Source organism: Ziziphus jujuba, chromosome 11, assembly GCF_031755915.1.
Source record: "Ziziphus jujuba cultivar Dongzao chromosome 11, ASM3175591v1".
Classification (NCBI taxonomy): Eukaryota; Viridiplantae; Streptophyta; class Magnoliopsida; order Rosales; family Rhamnaceae; genus Ziziphus; species Ziziphus jujuba.
In genome coordinates this window covers 25256669-25280470 of record NC_083389.1, presented here as the reverse complement: position 1 = coordinate 25280470, position 23802 = coordinate 25256669, and the positions used below count along the sequence as shown (strand labels likewise).

General features: G+C 35.8%; 5 protein-coding genes and 2 non-coding genes across 10 annotated transcripts; 3 read left to right on the top strand and 4 right to left on the bottom strand.

Moving 5' to 3' along the window:
• Positions 1 to 103: 103 nt before the first annotated feature.
• Positions 104 to 7054, bottom strand: LOC107411405 (uncharacterized). Of its 3 annotated transcripts, none has more exons than XM_048465861.2 (4): positions 6857 to 7051; positions 6474 to 6594; positions 5514 to 5645; positions 104 to 361 (listed from the first exon to the last, which is right to left on the bottom strand). In XM_048465861.2, the coding sequence occupies exons 2-3, from the start codon at positions 6586 to 6588 to the stop codon at positions 5515 to 5517; spliced, it is 246 nt and encodes an 81-aa protein (XP_048321818.1). In that variant the 5' UTR covers positions 6589 to 6594; positions 6857 to 7051; the 3' UTR covers positions 104 to 361; position 5514. The 3 variants fall into 3 exon arrangements, with proteins under 3 accessions (XP_048321818.1, XP_048321816.1, XP_060668816.1); XM_048465859.2 differs by having other exon boundaries at positions 6474 to 6574; positions 6857 to 7041; XM_060812833.1 differs by lacking the exon at positions 104 to 361 and adding an exon at positions 514 to 538 and having other exon boundaries at positions 6474 to 6574; positions 6857 to 7054.
• Positions 1444 to 3850, top strand: LOC132800039 (uncharacterized). The gene is made up of 2 exons (XM_060812938.1): positions 1444 to 2077; positions 2147 to 3850. Exons 1-2 carry the CDS (start codon positions 1444 to 1446, stop codon positions 3841 to 3843), a joined length of 2331 nt encoding a protein of 776 aa, XP_060668921.1. The 3' UTR covers positions 3844 to 3850.
• Positions 7055 to 8046: 992 nt separating the features above from the next.
• Positions 8047 to 12122, top strand: LOC107431508 (uncharacterized). The gene is made up of 9 exons (XM_016042446.4): positions 8047 to 8206; positions 8323 to 8419; positions 9116 to 9523; positions 9804 to 9924; positions 10234 to 10552; positions 10801 to 10873; positions 11280 to 11370; positions 11449 to 11528; positions 11749 to 12122. The coding sequence occupies exons 2-9, from the start codon at positions 8366 to 8368 to the stop codon at positions 11887 to 11889; spliced, it is 1287 nt and encodes a 428-aa protein (XP_015897932.1). The 5' UTR covers positions 8047 to 8206; positions 8323 to 8365; the 3' UTR covers positions 11890 to 12122.
• A 152-nt stretch (positions 12123 to 12274) lies between these two features.
• Positions 12275 to 18120, bottom strand: LOC107411410 (uncharacterized). Of its 2 annotated transcripts, none has more exons than XM_016018992.4 (9): positions 17963 to 18120; positions 17740 to 17873; positions 16824 to 17267; positions 13787 to 16071; positions 13435 to 13704; positions 13278 to 13358; positions 12822 to 12933; positions 12667 to 12733; positions 12275 to 12537 (listed from the first exon to the last, which is right to left on the bottom strand). In XM_016018992.4, exons 2-9 carry the CDS (start codon positions 17861 to 17863, stop codon positions 12441 to 12443), a joined length of 3480 nt encoding a protein of 1159 aa, XP_015874478.3. In that variant the 5' UTR covers positions 17864 to 17873; positions 17963 to 18120; the 3' UTR covers positions 12275 to 12440. The 2 variants fall into 2 exon arrangements, with proteins under 2 accessions (XP_015874478.3, XP_024926792.3); XM_025071024.3 differs by having other exon boundaries at positions 17767 to 17873.
• A 124-nt stretch (positions 18121 to 18244) lies between these two features.
• Positions 18245 to 18316, top strand: TRNAP-AGG (transfer RNA proline (anticodon AGG)). The gene has a single exon. It is a non-coding gene; the product is annotated as a tRNA-Pro (tRNA).
• A 252-nt stretch (positions 18317 to 18568) lies between these two features.
• On the bottom strand, positions 18569 to 18640 carry TRNAP-UGG (transfer RNA proline (anticodon UGG)). The gene has a single exon. It is a non-coding gene; the product is annotated as a tRNA-Pro (tRNA).
• A 472-nt stretch (positions 18641 to 19112) lies between these two features.
• On the bottom strand, positions 19113 to 23654 carry LOC107411411 (uncharacterized). The gene is made up of 2 exons (XM_016018993.4): positions 23455 to 23654; positions 19113 to 22753 (listed from the first exon to the last, which is right to left on the bottom strand). Exon 2 carries the CDS (start codon positions 22531 to 22533, stop codon positions 19618 to 19620), a length of 2916 nt encoding a protein of 971 aa, XP_015874479.2. The 5' UTR covers positions 22534 to 22753; positions 23455 to 23654; the 3' UTR covers positions 19113 to 19617.
• Positions 23655 to 23802: the final 148 nt, after the last annotated feature.

The window sequence follows — 23802 nt, the reverse complement described above, 5'->3', positions numbered from 1 at the left end:
TTAACCCACGTAGAATTGGTCACTCTCAAAGCTTCATAATTGTCAACGACACGATGGTTGATAATCCCATCTAAATGGTTAATTTTCTGATCACCAAACACACTTAATCATAATAGCTCGGGGTTCATATGTCATGATTTCTAGAACAAGAACATAAGTTGACAGCAATTCATATGGAATGAAAAGATTTTAGCATGATATTCAAGGTAAACTCTCAATTATTCTACAGCTAGAAGAATACAATTCAATTTTTGACCAAATGATAATTGCATCTCAACTACCAAGATGCTCCGCAGCCACAAAAAATGGGTACCAATATTCTCCCAGTGATCTCCTGCCATCGATAGCATATTTGCTCCTCCTGCAGAAATTCACAAAAAGTTGATTACTATTTTAGTACTTTTAATTTTTGGTCATATATTAGTGCTTAGTATTGACCAACTCCTTTTTCTGCCTAAGTACAATATGTTCCAGATTACAGCGTTCTTCCTAAAGCAACTTCAATTGCTCTGTATGAGGTAGATGAATCAGCTTCCGCCTATTGACAAAGATGTCACTAGTAAAGAACTTGGTCATAGACAATCTTGAATGATGATCTAGCCATAACATGATATTGCTACGAGTAAGGAAATTTTCCCATGTTAGATGATAACAATGCAGTCAAAAACAAGAGAAATTTATCACTTTCTAGGCAGAGTTCAAGGTCAGCCTACTATGCAACTATATTATCAATTTAAAACCTACTTCAATTAGACATTCCAAATATCGTATTTGCACACCAGCCCTTGTACATGACAGGCAACTTGATGCAAGATGGAAACAACCTCTGAAAACTTATCAGAGAAGAGGAAAAACAGATTCTAAGGCCCAAACATTAGGCATGATCTAGGACAAGATGGGCTTATTTGGAATCTTCAAGGATTTTAGTAAATTAATTTAGTTTCCTATTTTTAATTAGAGTATTTTATTATTTAATTAGGTTTCCTATTATTTTCAGTTTCTTAATGTTATTAGTTTTCATTATTTAACTAGGTTTCCTATTATTTTAGTTTCCTAATGTTATTAGATGATTTTAATATAAATAGGGTTCTTTGTAATTCTTGGAGAATTTAATCAATATTAAAAGAATTTTATGAGATTATTTTCTCTGGTTTTGTGTGATACAAAACAAACTTAGGTGTGATGCCTAGGGTTTTGGGAGTGATTCCTAAAATCAATCTAGGATTTTGGGAGTGATTCCTAAAATCAATCTAGTGTGATACTAGAATCCTATCTATTTCTTTTCTATTTTCTTTCTTTCCCTACCTGTCCTACATCAGTTTGGTATCAGAGCCTAGTTCCTAGCCGCATAAGCAGTTCCGTCAACAGTAATTCTTCGGCATGAACAGTAATCCAACGTGAACAGTATCCGGTGATCAAATTGTTTCTTTGAATTAAGGAATCATGACTACGAGATCTGGAAAGAGTTTTAGAGGTAAAATAACTGACAATCAATTTGAAGAATTATTTATTCGTATGGTCGAACAAGTGGAGTCTCTTAATGTTCGGGTTGGTAATATTGAAGCCCAAATATCTCAACCTTGCAGTTCTTCAACCAACAATGAACAAGAGGAGAATCCTGAAGCCAATGATGATAAAAGTCAAGAGAAGCTGCCAGCAAAGACAATTGCTCCAGTGCCTTTCCCTACAGCCCAACAGACACCTAATTGGGTGAGAGATATATTGCAATCAACACAAGGACATCACAATACTTTTGATGACATCACAAAGAGGGTAAAGATTGAAGTACCAAATTTTGAAGGCAAAGTAAATCCAACTGAGTTTGCTGATTGGCTTTCTTCCATTGAAGAATATTTTGATTGGTATGATCTGGATGATGATCAGAGAGTAAGGTTCGCTAAGATGAAGCTAGTAGGTCTTGCCAAAATTTGGTGGATGGGTGTTGAAGGAAATTTAAGGAGAATGGGATCACCACCCATTGGTACTTGGCAAGAGATGAAAGCTAAGCTTAGGGAAAAATACATGCCTACCAATTACTATGATAAATTATGTGAGCAAGCAATCAACTTGAAGCAAGGTAATTTGTCAGTTGCTGAGTATATGCAGAAGTTTGATGAGTTGAAGACTTGAAGCCAACTACCTGAAGATCCAAGGCAAAGATTATCAAGATTTAAATCTGGTTTGAGGTCCGACATTAGGAGGGAGCTACTAAGACAACCTATCTACGGCTTAGAGCAAGCTTTTCAAGTTTCTTTGGATTTGGAGGAGTATCTTGGAAGTTTCAAAAGACCTAATATAAAACACAGCAACAGAGTTATAGCAAATCAGCCTTCAAAACAACCTATGAAGGCCAAGGTACCTTTTCCTAATGCTTCTGAACTTAGAGGAAAAGGCAACCAATGTTTCAAATGTGGACAGCCTGGTCATATGGCATATAATTGTCCTAAAAGAAACCTACATCTTGATGTAGAACATCATGAAGAACCTGATCAACGAAGAGAGGAAGATGAAGACAATTTCAACTATGAAGTTTATAATTATGATGACTTGGAAGAAGATGAAGTAGATACTTCATTAAATGCTATTGTTAGACGTATCCTTTCAATTCCGAAAGATGAGAAGGAAGATTGGAAACGCACCTCTATTTTTCAAATGTTGGTTCGTTGTGAAAATCAAGCACAAAAACTTATCATTGATGGTGGTAGTAGTATGAATGTTGTTTCGGCATCTATGGTAGGACGATTAAAACTTCCTATTGAACCGCATCCACATCCATATAAAGTAGCATGGATTGACAGTACTTCAATTCCAGTAACCCAACGCTGTCTAGTTTCTTTTTCATGTAGGGTTTACAATGACTCAATTTGGTGTGATGTGATTCCGATGAAAGTAACACATATTCTTCTTGGTCGTCCTTGGCTTTATGATAGAGATGTGTTTCACTGTGGGAGAGAAAATATCTACTCTTTCATGTTCAAAGATAGGAAGGTTGTGTTGAAGCCTATGACGGTAGCTGAGATGGATAAATATAAGGTGGAAAAACCAAGTAAGGTTTCTAATAATCCACAAAAGTCTCTACATATTCTTACTAAGAAGAATTTTGAGAGAGAAAGTAAAAAAAATGGAGTTATATATGCTGTTCTAGCAAAGGAAACAAAGAAGGAAACAGCAACCAGCAAGCAAACGTTTCCAGTAGAGATTCAGAAGTTGCTGTCTGATTTTTCAGATTTGGTTCCGGAAGAATTTCCAAGTGAATTACCTCCTTTACGTAACATTCAGCATGCCATAGACCTTGTACCAGGAGCTCAATTACCTAATCTTCCAGCATATCTTATGAATCCTAGCGAGCATGCAGAGCTTAAGAGGCAAGTGGAGGAGTTGCTGTCCAAGGGATTCATCCGTGAGAGTTTAAGTGCTTGTGCTGTTCCTGCTTTGCTTACACCCAAGAAAGATGGGAGTTGGCAAATGTGTGTTGATAGTCGTGCGATTAACAAGATTACAATCCAATATCGCTTCCCTATCCCTCGATTTGATGACATGTTGGACATGATGGCTGGTTCGTGTATATTTTCAAAATTGGATCTAAAAAGTGAATATCACCAAATTCGTCTAAGGCCCGGAGATGAGTGGAAAACAGCTTTCAAAACAAAGGATGGTCTTTATGAATGGCTGGTAATGCCATTTGGTCTTTCAAATGCTCCAAGTACATTTATGAGGTTTATGAATCAAATTCTACAGCCATTCTTTGGTAAATTTTTGATAGTATATTTTGATGATATATTGATATATAGCAAGAGCAAGGAAGAATACAGGTTTGTATATGCCTCTTCCCATACCTCATGAGCCATGGAAGGAGTTAAGCATGGATTTTGTTTTAGGATTACCTAAAACAATAAGGGGGCATGATTGCATAATGGTTGTGGTTGATAGATTTTCAAAAATGGCACACTTTATTGCCTGTTCAAAGACCATGGATGCCGTTCACGTAGCTAAATTATTTTTCAAAGAAATAGTTCCTCTTCATGGACTACCTATGACAATAGTTTCAGATCAGGATGTAAAGTTTATGAGTTATTTTTAGAGAACCTCATGGAAGACAATGAATACCAAATTGAAGTTCTCTTCTGCTTTTCATCCACAATCAGATGGTCAAACAGAAATTGTAAATCGAAGCTTGGGAGATTTACTTCGCTGTCTAGTTGGAGAGCACATAACTAGTTGGGATCAAATATTTCCTATGGCAGAATTTGCATATAATAGCTCCATAAATAGGAGCACAGGTCGCAGCCCATTTGAAATTGTAACTGGGATGCTCCCTAGGAAGCCTATTGACTTGGTTCATTTGCCTTTGGCAACAAGACCAAGTGTTGAAGCTGAAACTTTTGGAAGACACATTCAAGAAATTCATGATGATATTCGCAGAAAAATTGCTCTAAGTAATGAAAACTACAAGGCATATGCTGATTTGAAGAGAAAATTTGCTGAATTTAATGAAGGGGATATGGTAATGGTTCGGATAAGGCCTAAACGTTTTCCTAGGGGCACTTATAAAAAGCTACATTCAAGGAATGTTGGTCCATATAAGATTTTAAAGAAAATCAGCTCAAATGTTTATGTCCTTGATCTACCAAAGGATATGGGTATAAGTAATGTCTTCAATATTGAGGATCTAAGTTCTTATGAGGGACATGAAAATGATACAGCAAGTGGTAGCAAGGCAGCAAGTCTACCATCTACATTTCGATTAAAAGAGGAAATTGAAGATGTTGTTGATCATCAAATAGTATCAACTAGAGGTGGAGGATATCAACGGTATCTTATCAAGTGGAAGAACCGACCACTTTCAGATTGCACATGGATCACTGACCAAGAATTTCAGAAACTCAATCAAGACCTCTATGATCAACTTCATGCCATCAACTCGCCGGGGTCGAGTTTTTCTAAGCCAAGGGGAATTGATGCAAGATGGAAACAACCTCTGAAAACTTATCAGAGAAAAGGAAAAACAGATTCTAAGGCCCAAACATTAATTTGGCATGATCTAGGACAAGATGGGCTTATTTGGGATCTTCAAGGATTTTAGTAGATTAATTTAGTTTCCTATTTTTAATTAGAGTATTTTATTATTTAATTAGGTTTCCTATTATTTTCAGTTTCTTAATGTTATTAGTTTCCTTATTTAATTAGGTTTCCTATTATTTTAGTTTTCTAATGTTATTAGATGATTTTAATATAAATAGGGTTCTTTGTAATTCTTGGAGAAGTTAATCAATATTACAAGAATTTTATGAGATTATTTTCTCTGGTTTTGTGTGATGCAAAACAAACTTAGGTGTGATGCCTAAGGTTTTGGGAGTGATTCCTAAAATCAATCTAGTGTGATACTAGAATCGTATCTATTTCTTTTCTATTTTCTTTCTTTCCCTACCTGTCCTACATCACAACTATAACTAGTGTAACAATAACACCCATATGAACCATGCAACACTCATAATAGTTTAATTGAAGAAAACCTTAAGCTGAAGATTTTTTATTCGCCACTGCATCATGATTTCTCCAAGGATTTAGTGCATCTCTAATAGCCTGAGCCTCTGGAGAACTCTCCCAACTCCGCTTCTCTGACTCCAAGACAGTTACTTTATCATCTGCATGGTAGACAAACAATATGTGAGAATAGAATCACATCATATTAAATGTAGAAAACAAGTTAAAGAACGGGACAAGCGCTTTCCACCAAATGTTGTAGTTATATTGAAAAATTCAAAAGACAAACAAGAATTTTATAGAAATACAAGAATAACAAGACTGTAAATAGACAAACTACAATCACTAGGAATGATGGTCATAATGGAGGTTCCCATTGGGTAGAAATGCACCATTTGGTAATTGCCTCACGTGTGAAACCAAGAGAGCACGACACTTCATTTAAGAACATATGGATGTGATATCTCAACTACGTTCTTTCACTTGCAAGGTTATTTAGATCAAAGTAAGAAATAGATTGCTAAATATACAGTACCATTCCCAGCTAAAAATTCATGTTCAAGATTTTAGTACATTGTACAAGACAGCTTTCACAAACATAATTATACAATAAGAAGCCTTTACTATTCAAATCATAACGATGGTAGTATATTCTACCCAAATTGCAGATCAATTTTGAGGTGAAATTCCCAAATTTCGAAATAATGAAAACATTTTTTTTTTTTTTTGCAATGATACCAAGACGGTATCACAAAATAATTATGGTTTACTTACTTATCTGCGTTCTAATAACCATCATCATCATCTAATCTATGATACATAATCCCTCACACCAAGCCACTAAAAATTGAAACCACCCTTTTAATTATTAAAAAATTGTCAGAAATTGAACCTTTCTTGAGAAACTACAAGAATATATACATATATAATATATATCAGCAATAAAAGGTTATAATAGAAAATGAGGGGAAAAAGGAGGGTTCGCACACAGAAACCAGTCTTGATCATGAACAACTCCATGGAAGCTCCAACCAAAGCCGCCCCAACTGAAATCTTCAAATACCAATCTAGAAACTTCACTTCCCTTTTACTGCATACATACATAGAAATCTATTCATAAATCCAAACAGGAAAAGAAAGAAATCATTCAGACTTTATCAATGGAGTGTTTGTTTCAAGCACTCAAAAGATCAAAAGACTGGGTTTTTTGTCGACATGATAGCAAAAATGGTATACCCAGATCGAGAAAAATGGACCATTTCATCAAAAACATGAAAAACCATTAAAAAAAAAAAAAAAATCTAAAGCATGTAAAGGATTTCAAGCTAAAAATATGAAGCTAAATTTCAAGCTTTGGTATATCCAATATTACCAAAAAGCTCGTGCCATTGATGGGAATTTAGGCGAAGCGGGAAGAAGCGACGGAGGAAGAAGGCAACGGCGGCGAAGGGGCTAAAGATCAGCCGCCACTGTTCAAGTAGTCTTTGACTTCTATACTGTGTTAGGAGCAATGGACCTCATTGACCTCGCACTTTGCTTCTATTTACACCCGAAAAACTGTAATTGAATTTGTAATCATCTTTTTGAATGTAATTTAAAAAAATAAATAAATATATAATTTATAATATAACTTTTACTATGTTTTCTCAGTATAAAGTTTTTCAATTTTTAATAAATATATTGGCATAATTATGAAAATACATGCATATTGGATATTTATTGGATAAGGGAAAAAATAAACATAGGCATAATTACGAAAATATGCATATTGGATAAGGGAGAAATAATAGTAATAGAATTCTTCAATTAGAATAAATAATTGTATAATGAAGAATATCCATAAATTTATAATTGCTTAAAATAATAGCATAAGAATTGTGATCAAAGCAAAGTCCCGTAGCTAATAAAATAAAACTATTTGACTGCTTTTTAGTCAAACCTTCCATCTTTCTTCCGAATATTGACTGCAATTTCCTCATGGTAAAAAACCCACCGTGTATAAATCACTAAGCTATTTTTGGAAAAAAAAATTTACTTTTTATTCAAAAAATACATAATTGTTTTCTTCCAATGTAATTTAAATAACTTTTATCATAAAAACATGAAGCTTATCAAGGGAAAAAGAGAAAGAAATGATTAAAGTTCCCTCGCAATTTGCATTATGGTTGGAAAAAATATAATATGAAATAATGAACGCATTGAATGCATGGACCTACCCTCCCTCATATTGTCCGTGGCTAAAAATTTTTTAAAAAAATATATTTAATCTTTTTGGCCCAGGGCTTGACAAATATTAACTCTTACACCTATTTTTTTTTAAAAAAAAAAAAAGATTTTGAAAACTTTACACATAATTCGTTATTTAAAGGGCGGGGCAGAATTTTTTTATTTTTTTATAAAAAAGAATATCAACTTTTTTGAAATATATTTTATCAAAATGGAATAAAGTAAAATGATGAATAAGAAAAACAAAACTGAAAAAGATTAGAATTTTAGGTTAGCGTGGTTCAAAAGCGAGTAGACAGTGAACCAATGAGAGTGCGAGTAAGGAAATGATCCAATGCGGGAAAGAGAGACGATAAGACAATAAGACATGTTGGACAGCGGACAAGTTTCTCGTCATCTTCCACGCGACCTGACCAAACCATAGTCTTCTCTCTCTTGCTAACCCATTTCATATTTTCCTAGTGTACTAACAAAACCTTCTTAGCAAGCTTCACTAGTCTGTTCCAAACTCTTTGATTCCTTTTATTTCTCGATCTTTGTTTATCATCTTAGATATTTGTATTTTTAGCATCTGGGTTCTGGGTATTGTTTTACTTTCTTTAGTTTTTACAGAATCAAGGCAACTTTTGGGGGGTTCTTGTGGCTGTGGCAAATCATGCAGGCAGCTCAAACAGTCACTAATGGAGCTTCTGAAGAATCATCTCCCCAGGTTGGTAGTTATTCTAGGCATATATATGCTATCTGAATTTTACTTGGTTTGATTAAAGCTGAATCCTTTTTGGCTTTTTATGTTGATTTTGGTTGTTAGTTTATAGATAATCATGGATATTCTATGAGAAAATTAAGTTTGCCTTTAAGTTTGAGGGATGTTCTTGTTTCAGATTTTTATTGATTGGAATTATTCTTGAGGATCTGTTTTACATAATTCTTTGTTCTGCTTCGCAAGTGCGTTTTCTTAACAATTTTTTTTCTTGTCAGTGTATATTTTTGCTTTATTTAAGATCGTTGGTTGGGTAAAATTTTGTATTTTTCAGATCTTCATTGATGTTTGTGATTTAAGTGTGATCTTACTTTTGCTTTCTTCGGGATAACAATGGGGTTGGGGTGGTTGGCTAATTGCAGATCTTGGTTATTTTCTTTTAAAGAATTTTGTCAGTGAACCATTGCCATTTTTAATTGATCCCCTGCATATCCCACATTCGTCTTATAAATTTAGCAGTAAGTTTAATGTTCTGTCCAAAAAAAGTAAGTTTTATGTTGATTTTTATTGTTTGCGATAGTATAATTTAGTTTACTTTAATGTTAACTATAGTGATATAGAGGAACAATTATAATAAAGGAAAAGTCTAAAGCTTAAGAATATGAGCTGCCGTATAAGTGATGTTGAATAATTGGCTTAATGTAGACCGGTCTCCAATCTGGAAAATCCTCGAAGGATGGAGTTTCAGACCCCGGACCAAGTGGGAGGAAGCCAGATATATCACTTCAAATTCCTCCCAGGCCTGTAGGTTTTGGCACTAGCCGCAGTGGAAAGAATTTACAATCTCAAGGTTCCTCTAAAGGTAGTTCATTAGGAGGGTTGTTAAGGGCTTTAAGCTTAAAGAAAAGAGGTCATGTACCAGAAGGTGAGAGAAGTTCCCTCCTTGATTCTGATCCCAGGACAGCTCCAGAAAGTCCTATATTGGCCAATATCAAAGCTGCATTTTCTTGGAAAAGATGTACCTCGCTTCCTGTTAGACCAGCAACAAACTTGTCACCTTCGGTTACTACACCTATGTCAGCAAGATTGCCTAATGAACAACCTAAGTTACATGTAAGTTTTTGCATACTTTGCAGGTTATATATTTTATGGTACTTCCAAAAACAAAATGTTATGTAATTTAGTTGCAATTTGAGGCTATCTAAAAGGAGGGAAAATTTGTAAAATGCAACGGAGAAATTCCTTGAAGGTTGTATAATTCTTGAAATTTTTTATCTCAAGACTGTGTGCTGTCCAAATGGAACTCTGATTCAGGCAGGATTTTGCTCTTTTCAGTGGCTTGTAAATCATGAACTTCTTGAAATTTAAATTGATTATGGTCAATTTTATGCAGAAAGGAGCTGCTGAGGCTACAGTTTCAAGGTCCCTGTCTGTACCTGGGCGAAATGTTGTTATAGTAAGATCTATATCGTTTGCTACCCGTAATGAGCACACCACAGAAGATACTAGTGATGGTATGTAACAGCCCATCATAGTTCCTTATTTATCATGTTGTTTCAAAAACATATATAAAGTTAGAAATTTTATGACTTGTTTAAACTTTTCCATATAGAGTTAATTGAGTCTTTCTCATGCTTTTCTTTATTTCGGTACACTGGTCTCTTCCTTGCCCTATGTCTTATATCAATCATATATGAAATATCAAAAATGCTGATCGATATGTGAAGATAATATATTCCTCTGTGACTTTTATTTATTTATTATTATTATTATTATTATTTTTTTTTTATTTTTTTTTTTTTTTGGGGGGGGGGGGAAATCAGATCAAATAAATCCAGTTCCCATGGGTGAGGGCGATGATGATGAAGAGATTCCTGAAGAGGAAGCAGTATGCAGGATTTGTCTTGATGAATGTCAAGAAGGAAATACACTCAAAATGGAATGCAGTTGCAAAGGTGCCCTTAGGCTAGTACATGAAGAGTGCGCAATTAAATGGTTTAGCACAAAAGGAAACAAGAAATGTGAGGTATGTGGGCAAGAGGTAAAGAATTTGCCTGTGACTTTGCTTCGGATACCAACCTCCACTCGGAGGGATAACAGACAGGATCGCAGCCAAACGAGTCCACGTTCACAATCAATAAGGTGAGATAGTTTGTGATTAGGTTCCTCTTCATCTATGACTTAAATAGAGATGTCTGACAATAATCAGCTAAGTTGGTCCCAGGCACCATTATTAGTGTGTTTATATAGTTAATGATAATGCCACTCATATTCGCTCATGTAAATTTTCATGTCATATAATAGTTGCAAATTTTTCTCATCTTTTTTTTTTTTTAATTTTAAATTTGTGTATTTTCTATTCTTAGCTAATGAAATCTACTTTTATACAGTGCATGGCAGGATTTTGTGGTACTTGTCTTGATTAGCACAATATGCTATTTCTTCTTTCTTGAGCAGCTACTGGTATGTGATTTTTCCATGAGAGAAAGCTTAAAACCAAATAACTTGCTCCTTTGAGTAAGCTAGACTTTGGTCATTTCTCATTTTGATTAGTTGAAAATCGAAACTCTATTAGATTCAGCTAACATTTCAAACTGTTGGGTTTTGGCCTAAACCATGCCCAGTATGGTGCAAAATTTCATGTCAGACCACTCAAAATATTCCAGCAATGTCATGAGATATTCAATGGTATATTTGTATGGTCCATAAACAATTACAGCTTATTTAGGGTCCCAAAAAGGAAGTGCACATGATGAAAGAAAGGATTCACTTCTTGGAATCTTACTTGTTATCACATTTTATATTCAATTATTTGCATTTTCTGTAGTAAACAGCATAACTGAGTTGTTATATTCTTTAAATGCTGTAGATTCATGACATGAAAAGTCAAGCAATAATACTTGCAGCACCATTTGCGTTTACATTGGGCCTTTTGGCGTCCATTTTTGCAGTCATCCTCGGTACAGTCGAGCTTTCCTTTTCACCAGCACTTCTTGTGCAATTAAAGAATTTCTTAACATATGGTGTTTGTCTTGCAGCCATCAAGGAATATATATGGACATACGCGGCTCTTGAATTTGCACTTGTGGCCATCACCCTCCACCTATTTTATACCTTGGTAAGTGGCGATGTCTAATTGTAATCTTTCATTCAATATATTGTTTACCTTGGAAAGTCTGAATATTTTGCTCCTGCTAAGGACTAAAATACAAGATTCCAAGCATCAAGTTGGTAGTAGGTGGACTTCCTGATTCTTTTATTTTCTCATCTTTGATGCGCTGTTAATGTTTCAACCCTTGGTTTCTTGTTAAAAAAAGCTTTTTTGATTTATCTGGCAGCTTAATTTGAAGGCCATTTATGCAATATTGCTTGCTTCAGTTCTTGGTTTTGGAATATCTATGAGTATCAACTCCTTGTATATTCAGTATTATACTTGGAGAATCCAGGTTTCTCATAACACTAACACTAGTCCAGTATGATTGAAGATGGGGTGGCAGAGTTGAAAGAACTGGCTTCGTTGTCATCGACTGTCAAAATCATTTTATTCCACCAATCGTGAAATTAGTTAAATGGACTTGATAATTGCTATGATATATAAGTTTGTTATCATGGAATTCGGGAAAAAAAAAAAAAAAAAAAGGATTATATATATGTGAAGAACAATCATGCACTGTATGTTTCACTTCCATTAAATAAATTTTTATTATTTTTCCGAGTGCAGCATCTACTTGTATCTCCTTCCAACTCTTCTAATCAGCATCTCCGAAAAAACCAAAAAAAAACTATTACCAGAGGAAAAAGAGTTCAGTATGTTGATCATTAGAAGCATTGATGACCAACCAAAAAATAAAGGGAAGACGGAGATGAAAAAGAACTATAGACATATTAAGAGACATTTTTCTTAAAAGAAGAAAAAAAAAAAAAAAAACTGATCAAATTAGGATATACAACTGCCATATACAGATGACTGCACAACAAACAAAACTGCGCAAAAATACAGACAAAATAATAATAATAATAATAATAAAGCTCATTTGGTTTTAGTCACTGGGACGAATTTCTTGCCATCTTTCTTCATCCATATCGTTGAACGGGTTCTCTTAACGTGATCCACGAATATCTGATGCCTGTTAAAGGAATACCATAAGGAACTATAGTTTATTTTGTGTTAAAACCAAAACAGCCAACTATAATTTATTTGTCAGGAATGCAAGTTGATGAATAAAAAGCCATGAAGCGAAGCAAATGATGACTACCTTTCATACTCCAGTTTCTGAGTAACAATCCCATTCAATAACAGCTCGGAACTGTAAATTGCTGCTCCTGAAAAGTATAAAGCAGCATTACAATATTAAGTCTACATATTTTTTTTGAGGATAAAGTTAGATATTAAATAAAGATTATGCTTAACCTTTTTCAAGGAAAGGCACACAGATTTCAAAGTCTTCTTCACAAGATAGAATCAAGAGATCTTCTGGAACTTTCCCATCCTTCAGTGCATTTCTACCAATCCTCTCAACTGCCTAATAATTCAATATAACCATCTTTCATCAGATACTTCTAAGTAACAGTTGCAGGAAGTAATGAGAATCATGATTAATGAGTCAAAATTAAAACACAAAGTACAAACATTGTGTGTGTGTGTGTGTGTGTGTGTGTGAGAGAGAGAGAGAGAGAGAGAGAGAGAGAGAGAGAGAGAGAGAGAAAGAGTTATAAATCCATTATTTCATGCTGAAACTATGCAAGACATTTATTGGAGATAACTAATCAACTAGATCATTCTGATAAATAGATATACAACTAAAAACAAGTAAATTTCTAAATATACAGCTAGAATGAAGAAGAAAGTGTTGGGAAGATTGCATACCTGGCCCTGGACTGCCTTAACCAGACACGAAATTGTTTCTTTCCCAGGCTTTGTATTTGGAGTGACCAATACTCTCCAACCCTGAAGAGATCCATTCTTGTGAGTTCCGAAAAGTGGAACAAGTAGTGACTATAAACCAACATAAATAGATATTTACCTCTAAAAGTGGATGCTGACTTGCTCGTGTCAAAGAAGCTGGCATGCTAAAGCCAAATTCCTTTTCCTTTTTGGCATCCCGTAGCATGTAGTTTTTCTCATCAATGAAGCAGTTAGCTTGGCCACAGCTGGCAAGCCATGAATGTGTCACCACTGGTTTACCAGAAGCAATAGCTTCTAACATATTCCTTGTACGCACAAACTCATCTGCTATAAAATGTGTTGCATCTGTAATAGAGGATGCTATGGAAACTCCTAGACGGGCAATAATCTGAGAGATAAGAACGCCAGACAACATATAAGGTTCAAATCAGTTCGTGTATTGCTAAATGAGAGAATAAATGGAATAGTACCTTCTTTTGCTGCTTAATTATATCATCATCCAAGTGCTGACTGTACAAGACTCGCACATCAGTCATTTCTCTCCTCCTTCGTAAATCTTTTGATGGCGTAGCAGGTTCAGGCCAAGTGGTGCCTAAGCTACTGATTTCTTTTAGTAGTTTTGATCTTGACAGACTCCTCTCACATGATTGGTTGAAATATTCATTACCCATACAAACAGGTGAGGCATCTTTGGCAGGTATTGAACATTTAAGTGGAGTTTCACATGAAGAAGATGATTTAGATTGTGTGGGCAATTTTTCTTCCATCCCAGCGCTTGGCCATGCACTTTTTTTATCGTCTGAAGCCACCACGTCTGGTCTTTGTTGAGGTAATTTTCCTTCCAACAAAGAAGACATAACTGGACAACCACATCTAGATGATTGTTTATTCCTGCATGACCTATTATGCCTAGTAATAGATCGTTCAACTTCTTCTGGCTGAATAGATGACTCACATGGACCATCTAAGTTGCCAAACTCATTAACCTGATTTGACAGATTTCGAAGAGATCTTCTTCCTCTGGGACAGCTTAATGCATTAACCTTATCAGTAAGAGCTGCCATTTTACGATTTAAATGCTGATGTTGGTTTGCTTTGATATTACCAACTTCTATAGATGGAGTATCTCCCAGTTTTGAAGATCTTACATTCAATATTTTAGAAGCCTGAACACCTCTCATGCTATTTTTCTTCTCCTCGGATGCAAAAACCTCTGTCACATAGTTTATCCCCTCTCCACACCCACCAGTTGCATTAGATGGCCTTTTCAAATATACAACCTTGGACCTAGTTCGACGTGCAACAGGTGCAAAATCACTAATTTCCCCTCGTTTATCAAATGCATTGCAGCCACTTGTCAAAGGTCCTGCCTCTCTTTGCTCAATAATCTCACAAGGCATTTTACTGGAGTTTTCACTTCTGTTGCTGTTAAGCTGTTGTTTAGCTTTTGACTTGGCCTTCCTTGGTTTTGTTACCACCAGCTCTGTCTCATGCTGCTTCCTGACATTGTTAAACTGTTCCTTTGATGAAAACAAAGACTCCTTTAAGTTAGCACCCATTCCCCTAGTTTTCTTGGACTTCCTTGAAGCAACTTCTACATCAGTAAGCCATGCTCTTTTTAGAGATTTGGGTTGTTCTGAGCAAATTATATTCTTTTGTTTTTTCCCAATTGAACCTTTTGTAGAACTGATTGATTTTTTTTCAATACCTTGATGGGTATCACTAGCGTTGGTATTGGCACCGTCCTCACCACAAAATAAAGCTTCCATAGCTTCAGCAGCCATCTGAGTATCAAAACCTACATCTGACATTTGTGGTACATCTTTATTGATAGCATTATTTTCCAAGTGTCTTGTCGAGGAGTTAATATTAGACTCTTTGTTGAACTCATTAACAAGATTACTCTTCAATTCCTTTTCAGCGTCATGGAAAGTTATGTCATCGACTTTTAAATTGCGTGTGACTAATCTAGAATCAGAATAAGCTAGGCCCATGGTTTTATTATTTCCATTTAACTTTTCTTTACGAGACCTCTGCTTTTCTAGTTCATTTGATTGGGGCTTTCGAGGTTCCTTCCCTTGACTTCCACTACCAAAGAATTCTTCCTTTCTTCTGCAGAAAATGTCACCTCCTCCTTCATCCTCACGACTGTCATCCCAATCATAAATACCTATTTCTCCGGTGGAGGTTTTATCATTCACCTTCTTGGCCAGCCTTTGTGGCCCTTTTACACTTGAGACACATTTTGAATTCCCACTGGTACTCTTTCCATGGTCCACCTCTTTATCAAGTTCCATAGCATTGTCTTTGAGGAACTTATCCACAATATCAAGTGCATTTGCTTGTGATAGTTCTCCAGGTTCTTGAGACTCAATATAGCTTAAATCTGCTAAATCATAAGCAGGCAAGTGATTCAAGTTTTCTTCTCCATTAGTATCACCGGGAAGTGCCATGCCTTCAGTATCCAAATCTTCAGTAAAGAGTTTTCTTGCTGCTGGCATTCCAATCCTGCATTTGTTCTCACTCTTTAATATCTTCTCTACCTCATTGAATCCCGAATTCTTGTCCTGATCGACTTTACCCTCAACTTCCATTAAAGAAACTGCAGTATCTTTAACTTGCTTTGGAGACTGGCAACTAGTTGGCATAGAACATGACCCGTTGCTAGCATTTTTCAGAGCCTTATTCCGAGCTGCTAAACCTGAGGCCCGGAGAGAGGCCACACCAAGTGAGGCAAACCGCATTCTCCGAGATCCTGAAAAAGACAGGGAGGAGACAATTAAAAGATAAAAACCAACATGCTAATAGCTATTCTACTCATAAACCCAATCATTAAGTTGACCAAGAATCACAACATTCCTATAGAGGAGCCATGACAGACGCCACCTTCCACCGACTAGACATGCAAAATAACCCACTGAATGCATGCATGAAAAAAATGACAAAGAAGATATTAATGAATGGCACACAGCTGAAAAAGAAACTACACAAATTGGTAGCACCTCAAAAAGTAACCAGTCTGATCACTTATGTTTTAACTCAAGCTAGAGACATGCTGTTTCGAGGAGTAATTAAAATTTTGATCTTCCACCGATGAACTTTTATACAATGTTGGATGCAGAAATGGATTTTCTATATGCGAAGACCATACTAGGTTCCACTACAGGGGAAACTTGAGCCACAGGAGTTGCAATGGGAGTATGGTGCTCTGAAACACAGAAATTCTAACTACCTTTAGAAATAGTAGACAAATGTTTTGGCCCGAGAATGCAAATTTAAGTTTGATACCTAAATTCTATATATATATATATATATATACATAGGGAAAAAAAAAAAAATTCTATTACCAAACCAACAACACATAATCTATAACCCATTTTCCACCAAAGCCAACGCACCAGCGGATGATGCACAAGAACAATATCGATGCTCAAACAAAACATACTAAGCTTTAGAAACAGAAACACTCAAAATGATAATATTCTCAAGTGGTTTTGAAAGGACTACCTGAACTGTGCTGCCCATTGCTTAACACATCAGATTGCTCCATTAGCCCTTTCTCACCATGTTTGCAAAGAGAAGTGCCCTGTATCTTATTCTCATTTGTTGATTGACCACCATCTCTTCTAATAGACTCATCATCAGAGAGCTCGTTGTTATCACCCAAAACTTCAGTTTCATCTGTTTCTTCGCCGTCACTATCAATGAAAACTTCATCAGCAAACTCATCTAATAGCTGGGTTTCCATATGCTCAATACTGACATCCTCGAATACTTGGGTCTCACCACCAAAATCCATTAACTGGGTTTCGCCACCAAAATCAATTACTTGGGTTTCACCACCAAAATCTAGTATTTGGGTCTCAAATGCATCGTCAACCATAGCAGGATTATCAAAAGGCTCAGTACTTTGTAGTAACTCATCAGCATCCCCAAATTTGACTTTTCCATCTATTTACGGTTTAAAAATAAAAATAAAAACCACAGAAAAAAGATTGTTCTTTAGAATTTTTTTTTTTTTAAATACAAAAAAAGAAAATATAATTTATCAAATTATAATATAGTATGCAATAGTAACTGATGGGCACAAAAAGGAATTAAACAATCCCATTTTCATCCTCCCAAATAATTATCTACAGAACTTCATTTGCTTGCCACCATTTGTGAAAATCAATGGAAAAAGCACATGTCCATTGAAAAGTTTAAAAAGCTTAAAACAATAAAAAACATTTCATCTATCTTAACCAAGAAATCACAGAGTATGCCCGCATGCAAAATTTCACTCAAATATTCCTAAAAAACCACATCTACTTTTTTCTTTTTCTGAATTTTTTTTTTTTTCCCCTTTGGATCGTTTACCTTAATTGCCATACTGCTTGGTTAAAAGAAAAAAGGAAAAAAAAAATGTTTATATAAACAATACCATATAATGGAGGGGTTGAAATCTGACCATCGAAGGACTGGGTCTCGCTATTTCCATGATCAACAAGCGAACTTGTCTTCATCGATGGCTTAGTTCCACCATTATCGCCCCCAACAGAACCCATTCCTCCTCATCTGCAACACAATGAACAAAATTACAATTTAAAAAAAAAATAAAAGCAAAAAAAACCTGACAAATTACTGGAGATTATCAAAGAAAATACCTAGAGCCAAACTTAACCCAGTTAAGAGAGAGAGAGAGAGAGAGAGAGATGGATTAGGGTTGAGCTTTGGAGGGAAAAAACCAGTAGAAAGTAGAGATTGTGGACAACTTATTTGTTTTGGAGGGAAAATCGATATATATACACTACAAGTCCCTTTCATTTTACTGAGAGACGGTGGGAATTTAATTTACCCTATTTTATGGGACGAAAGGGATTGAATTTACCCATTGGTCTTACTGTCTAACAACTAAGTTATATTGACAGGTGAAGATGGCAAACAGCGGGCATTTGGTCTAGTGGTATGATTCTCGCTTAGGGTGCGAGAGGTCCCGAGTTCAATTCTCGGAATGCCCCTGAACGTTTTTTATTTTATTTTTTTTATTATTTCGTATTTTTGACTTTTTTTTATTGGATTAAAATTTAAATTATTAATTGCTAATTTAATATTTTTTCATTTTTTATTTTCTTAAATAAAAAATCTGTATGGAAAAAAAATTGCAATAGAAAATTAATTTGCTACGAAATTTCTTTAAATCCTTCAAAATCTTGAAAATCTATATATACTTACATGAATAAAATGAACCCCCAGTAAAATAAAAAGGTATTGGGGCATTCCGAGAATCGAACTCGGGACCTCTCGCACCCAAAGCGAGAATCATACCACTAGACCAAATGCCCTCTTTGTTTATCACCAAAATAAACCTAGAAATACTTACATTCCACACGAAATAAGCGGCCAAACTACTACCTAGGCCCTAGCCTGCATGACAAAATGATAAGCTTCTCTCCCTAATAAATCCTTTTTGACAGTCCATTTTCTGCAAAAGAATGTTTTAACATTCATGGGACTCTACTAATATGGCAGAATGTCATATATAATTTATGCCATAATCTTATAGTGTCAAAAGTTTTATATATATATTTATTTATATATTTATAAAGAAAAAAGGAGCTACTACTTCTATTTTGTGGGATTATGTTAAGTCAGAATTTCGGGATGATTGAACATGGATTAATGACTACAGTATCAGATTAGCAATTATGGTTTTTAGTTAATATTGCCTCTTTACCAAGCAAAGCTTGTCTAATGAGTGATGGGTTTATAGCATAAAATGAGAGAGAGAGAGAGAGAGAGAGAGAGAGAGAGAGAGAGAGCAACCCCTTTTAAGCTCATTTCGTAAGAGTCTACGAGGTTTACACATCCGATGACCACAGACAAATTGCTGAAATCAAAGGTACAAAACAATAACATTAGCGGCTAAAAGCTAAAAGCTAAATGCTAAATCTATCTACTTCAAACCAAGAAGAGCTAACGAGTAAACTTTGATTCAAACGAGTGCAGTTAAAACAAGAGTAACTTCGCCAAGTTAAAAAGCTTTTAACCTTCTCTCATGGTTGGCTAAATTTCCAGCCCCATCAACAAGTCGTAAGTACAACCCAACTAGTCAATCCCACATAGAAAATATCGGATCAGAACAAGAAATTTAGAAGGCAACAATGTTCGAACAAAACCATCTTTCTCCACATTGCATCTGAGCCAGGAACAACATAAATACTCAAAAGGACAATGGCTGATGCATTTGTACAAAAATATAACTTGCTCCCTCTGATACCAAGCAAACTCGTCCCTCCTAAGGCAGTGCTTGTATACAGCATTAAGTAGAAGAAAAATAATTAACTGGCAATGCAGCAGGATCAATTTCCCAGCAGCCTCTCAGGCTGCCTTCTCTCTCATTTTTCAGCCGAAAAGCAGGTATCTGGTGGGAGAACTTAAGAAGCTCCATCTGCGCAATAACCTTGCTGATAGTCAATCCTTCTTGAACTTGAGCCTTAAAAACTGAGTTAAAACCATCCACACGCTCCAAAACCATAACCTTTACCCCCTTGTTATTTTCCTCAAGGACTTCCACTATGTCATACTCACAATTTTGCAACTCATAGCTTTTCAAATCAGCACTCCAGTCCCTATATAATGCCCAAACTTCACCTTTCCTAGGATAAATGGCATGTTCATTCTTCTTACCAATAGAATATGCTTTAACCTGATGCGAAAAGGAATTAATTTGATCATAGGCCTGGGTACTGCCCCTTTTAACCCTAAATAAGCCACAGCAAATGGGCATGTCTTGATCACTCCATCTAATCACATGATCTGGTAGTGAGGAGGAGGCAAGCCATGCAATATGCACTCTGAAAACTGGGCATGAATCAATTTTTGTAATCTGACCATAGTATTTTGGCAAGCCATCCTCATCACTATACAATGCCCAGATCTGACCCATCTGAAACTTTTCCTGGGATTTATCATCATCGAAGTTGTAGAATTCAGGTTCTGGAATTTCAATGTCTCTTGTACTAGGAGATGAAGGATCACTAGAGTCTTCAATGTCACTGCCAGAATTACTGTCCTGAGGCTGTGAATGGCTCCTCTTCACGTCATTCTGGTATACAGATGTGTTCTTATCACACCCTGTCTTGGCTTTATTGTTACGTGCAGACCTGAAATATGTGGGCAGTGAAGCAGGATCAAGTTCAAAAGAATCTGGTGGCACTCCTTCTACTTCATCAACTATCATTTTATAGGATGGAACCCTGTGGGAGAATCTCAATAATTCACTTGCTGTAACTAGAAATTTTTCCTTCCCTTCCTTTACAGCCCGGCAGAATAGGCACTCAAAGCCTTTCACCTTTTCCAACAATGCAACATTTACTCCAACACCCTCAACAAACTCAGACAAGATCTCAACAAATTCATATTCATACTTACGCTTATCATGTAAAACATGATCAGAGTTCCATTTGATATCCCAATTCTTGAAAAGTGCCCATGTTTCTCCCTTCATCGGATTTATCTTGCACCTATTTCTGTGGCCACCCTTCACCAAAGAAACCATATGAGAGAACATAAGTCGATTGGTTATTGTATCAGAATTCCCATATCTGAACTTGCCACAAGAAACTGGCAGGTCCCTTTTGATCCATTTAATTTGATCCTTGTCATCTGGATCCGGATCTGGCTCTAGCCAGGTTATCACCACCTTGAACCCAGGATTGAGAACCTTCTTGATCCTAGCATAGAATCTAGGCATGGCATTTTGAACATCATAAAGAGCCCATGTCTGCCCTACTGCAAAACATTCTACTTTTCTGTCCTTTTCAAAGTCACTGAAATCTGGATAAGGTAAATCAAATGACTGCAGACGCGGATCATCATCTGAGACTGAATTTTTGTTATCATGAACTTCAAAAATTTTATCTGAGCCATCATCTTCCATTGGTACTTTACACCTTGTACTCTTCTGGGTTGTCCTACCTCCATTCAGTGAGCATTCCTCAACAATTTTCTTCTGTTTAACCTTCTGATCTTTTTTAAAGCCAGCAACAGAATTGGAATTATTGATATTTGATTCCTCCTTTTTAGATGTATCACCATTTCCCTCTTCAGTAGCATGAGATGATCCAGTACCATTTGGCTTTTTTGAAGGGCTCACAAAATCATCATCATCACTTAAATTTTCCTTGTAGGAAACCTGCTGCTTGCGGCGGGAGGATCTCCGTGGATTTTGTTCTCCAAAATATCCGAAGTTCTGTACACCCTTAATGTCGCCATTCTCATCAATTTCCATAGCTTCTTCAGTCTCGGCACTGCTTTCAGAGTCAGAGTCAGAGCTTTCACTTGATTCTACAACCTGCTTCCTTTCTCTCTTTCGATTAACCTTTACCGAGGTCGCATAAGAATTTAAATCTACTTTCTTACCAGAACTATGAACTGATTCCGCTCTGGGATTCACACGACTAAAATTCTGTTGCCAATGCATTTCCACTTTTCTGCTACCATTGTTTTTCTGTTGCGGGAATACTGGCTGGCTAAAAGCTGTTGGTGCTGCACCTTGCACATTCATATCATATGCAGTGAACGGCTTCTCGCATGTTTGACAACGTATAGATCTATTGATAACATCTTTGTAAAACTGATATCTAATCAAACAAAATGGGCATTGAGTCCAAAATGTCGAGCGGATATTCAAGGGCACAGCTTGAGCAGCCTCTTGTGACTGCCAGTTCTGCGGATTCAAACCTGACATATTACTTCTAAAATTGTTTTGAGACATAATATTTGAGTTCCAACGAGGACCCTGTGGGGGTTGATAAGGTACAGTTGGTTTAACTACAAAAGCCCTGCGTCTGTCATGCATGGCACGTTTTTCTCTATCCAAGAGCACTCTCTGAGCTTCTCCAATTAGTTTGAAAGCAGCTTCTGCACCAGCAAAATTGTTTTTATCGGGATGAAGTTGGAGAGCAAACTTTCTGTATTGCTTCTTAATTGTTGCCTCATTGGATGTTTGCTCAATCTGAAGAATGGCATACCAATCCATCTCATCCCCAAATAATTTCCGCTCAGCAGAGCAATGAACATCGCACACAACAAGCATCTGAGAAATATTCTCCAAATCAGGATAGAGTTGTTGAGCCTTCAAAGCAATCTTACGAGCCCCCACAAAGTCCTTGCTTTGCATCTTCTTCTCAGCAATCTTCTTGGCCCTGACGGCCTCTTCTTTATTACACTCCATCAGTCTTAGGAAAACCTTGTTCACTTATGTAATCAAAGACAACCCGGCTACATTAAATCCACACAAAAGATTGGAAATTAATGCAGCCAAGTTAAAATGCAAAGCCTCTAGCAGCTTCTAGAAAACATAAATCCTCACCAAACTTCACCTCATACATTCATCTCTCACATCAAGTATTGACCATGCAAATATTTTATCTATGAAGCGTGGATTTAAAACCCTGCCATTATAGAAACATAAAAACAAATAATAAAAAAGAGATACATATCAACAACTTTAACTCACCCATCTGAAAGAGACAGGCATAATAAGATGCATTTTAGCGGTTAAAATGAAATTTATGGAAGAGAGCAATATCACAACCCTTTCATCTTTATCCCCCAAACAGAATTTAATTAAAAAATGTCGTAGGCTAGTTCCACAGCATGAACCAAATACATTATAACACTTACTAAACAAAACAAATACACCACCACTGCTTCATAATAACCTAAATTCAACATTGTAGCCCAAACCCATCAAAGTAACTAACTTATATACAGAGGCTCACCGAGAAAATAAAAACAAAACCATTTAAAAAACTGAACAACACTAGCAGAAAAACTGTCTGCAAAGTGGCAAATGGAGACCCAGAAACAACATGTAATCCAGATAGGCCAAAACCCAAGTCAGAATTTTTATCAAAGGAAAAAATATTCATTTATATACATATATACACCCATTGATAGACCCCAAAAAAGAAAAATGAAACAAACCCATAAAATGTTATGCAATGATCAAATAAAGGGTTGTTAAAGATACAAAATTAAACATATATTTTTAAAAAATAATTAAAAATAAAAAACAAAAAATACTGATTAAGACGAAGACTATATTGGGTAGAAGAAAAAGATAACAATTTTTAGAAAGATCAACGCTTACTCCTTTGTCTCGGATGAGAAATCGCAGGGAATAAAGGGCAGGTGGGTGTTGAGAGAGAACACTAAAACAGAGTGGGATTCTCGAAATTGGGGAAGAATAACTATAGAAGGTTCGGATTAATTTCTATTATGCCACTTGTTTGGGTTTATGGGAACTGTGAACTATATTGTAATTCCAGTGAAATTGAAGGGTTTTTTCAGTGAATTGCTCTATTTATTGCCCTAGCGTGAGAATTTTTTTTCTTTTTTCCCTCCCTTCTAAGTATGAGAAAAATCGCTCACACATACAATTCTCGTGTAATTTCTCTGTCAGAATATATTAATTTTTAAAAAAACAATTTATTTGTAT

Coding starts and splice junctions, on each gene's coding strand:
- LOC107411410 (XM_016018992.4), bottom strand. CDS start 17,863: ATGGGTTCTGTTGGGGGCGATAATGGTGGAACTAAGCCATCGATGAAG. Junction 16,072..16,823: donor CAATGGGCAGCACAGTTCAG/GTAGTCCTTTCA, acceptor TGTCTTTTTCAG/GATCTCGGAGAATGCGGTTT. Junction 13,705..13,786: donor TAATTAAGCAGCAAAAGAAG/GTACTATTCCAT, acceptor CTTATCTCTCAG/ATTATTGCCCGTCTAGGAGT.
- LOC107431508 (XM_016042446.4), top strand. CDS start 8,366: ATGCAGGCAGCTCAAACAGTCACTAATGGAGCTTCTGAAGAATCATCT. Junction 11,371..11,448: donor CATTTTTGCAGTCATCCTCG/GTACAGTCGAGC, acceptor TTTGTCTTGCAG/CCATCAAGGAATATATATGG. Junction 11,529..11,748: donor TCCACCTATTTTATACCTTG/GTAAGTGGCGAT, acceptor TTTATCTGGCAG/CTTAATTTGAAGGCCATTTA.
- LOC107411411 (XM_016018993.4), bottom strand. CDS start 22,533: ATGGAGTGTAATAAAGAAGAGGCCGTCAGGGCCAAGAAGATTGCTGAG.
- LOC132800039 (XM_060812938.1), top strand. CDS start 1,444: ATGACTACGAGATCTGGAAAGAGTTTTAGAGGTAAAATAACTGACAAT. Junction 2,078..2,146: donor AGCAATCAACTTGAAGCAAG/GTAATTTGTCAG, acceptor AACTACCTGAAG/ATCCAAGGCAAAGATTATCA.
- LOC107411405 (XM_060812833.1), bottom strand. Junction 5,646..6,473: donor CATGATCAAGACTGGTTTCT/GTGTGCGAACCC, acceptor TCTACCATGCAG/ATGATAAAGTAACTGTCTTG.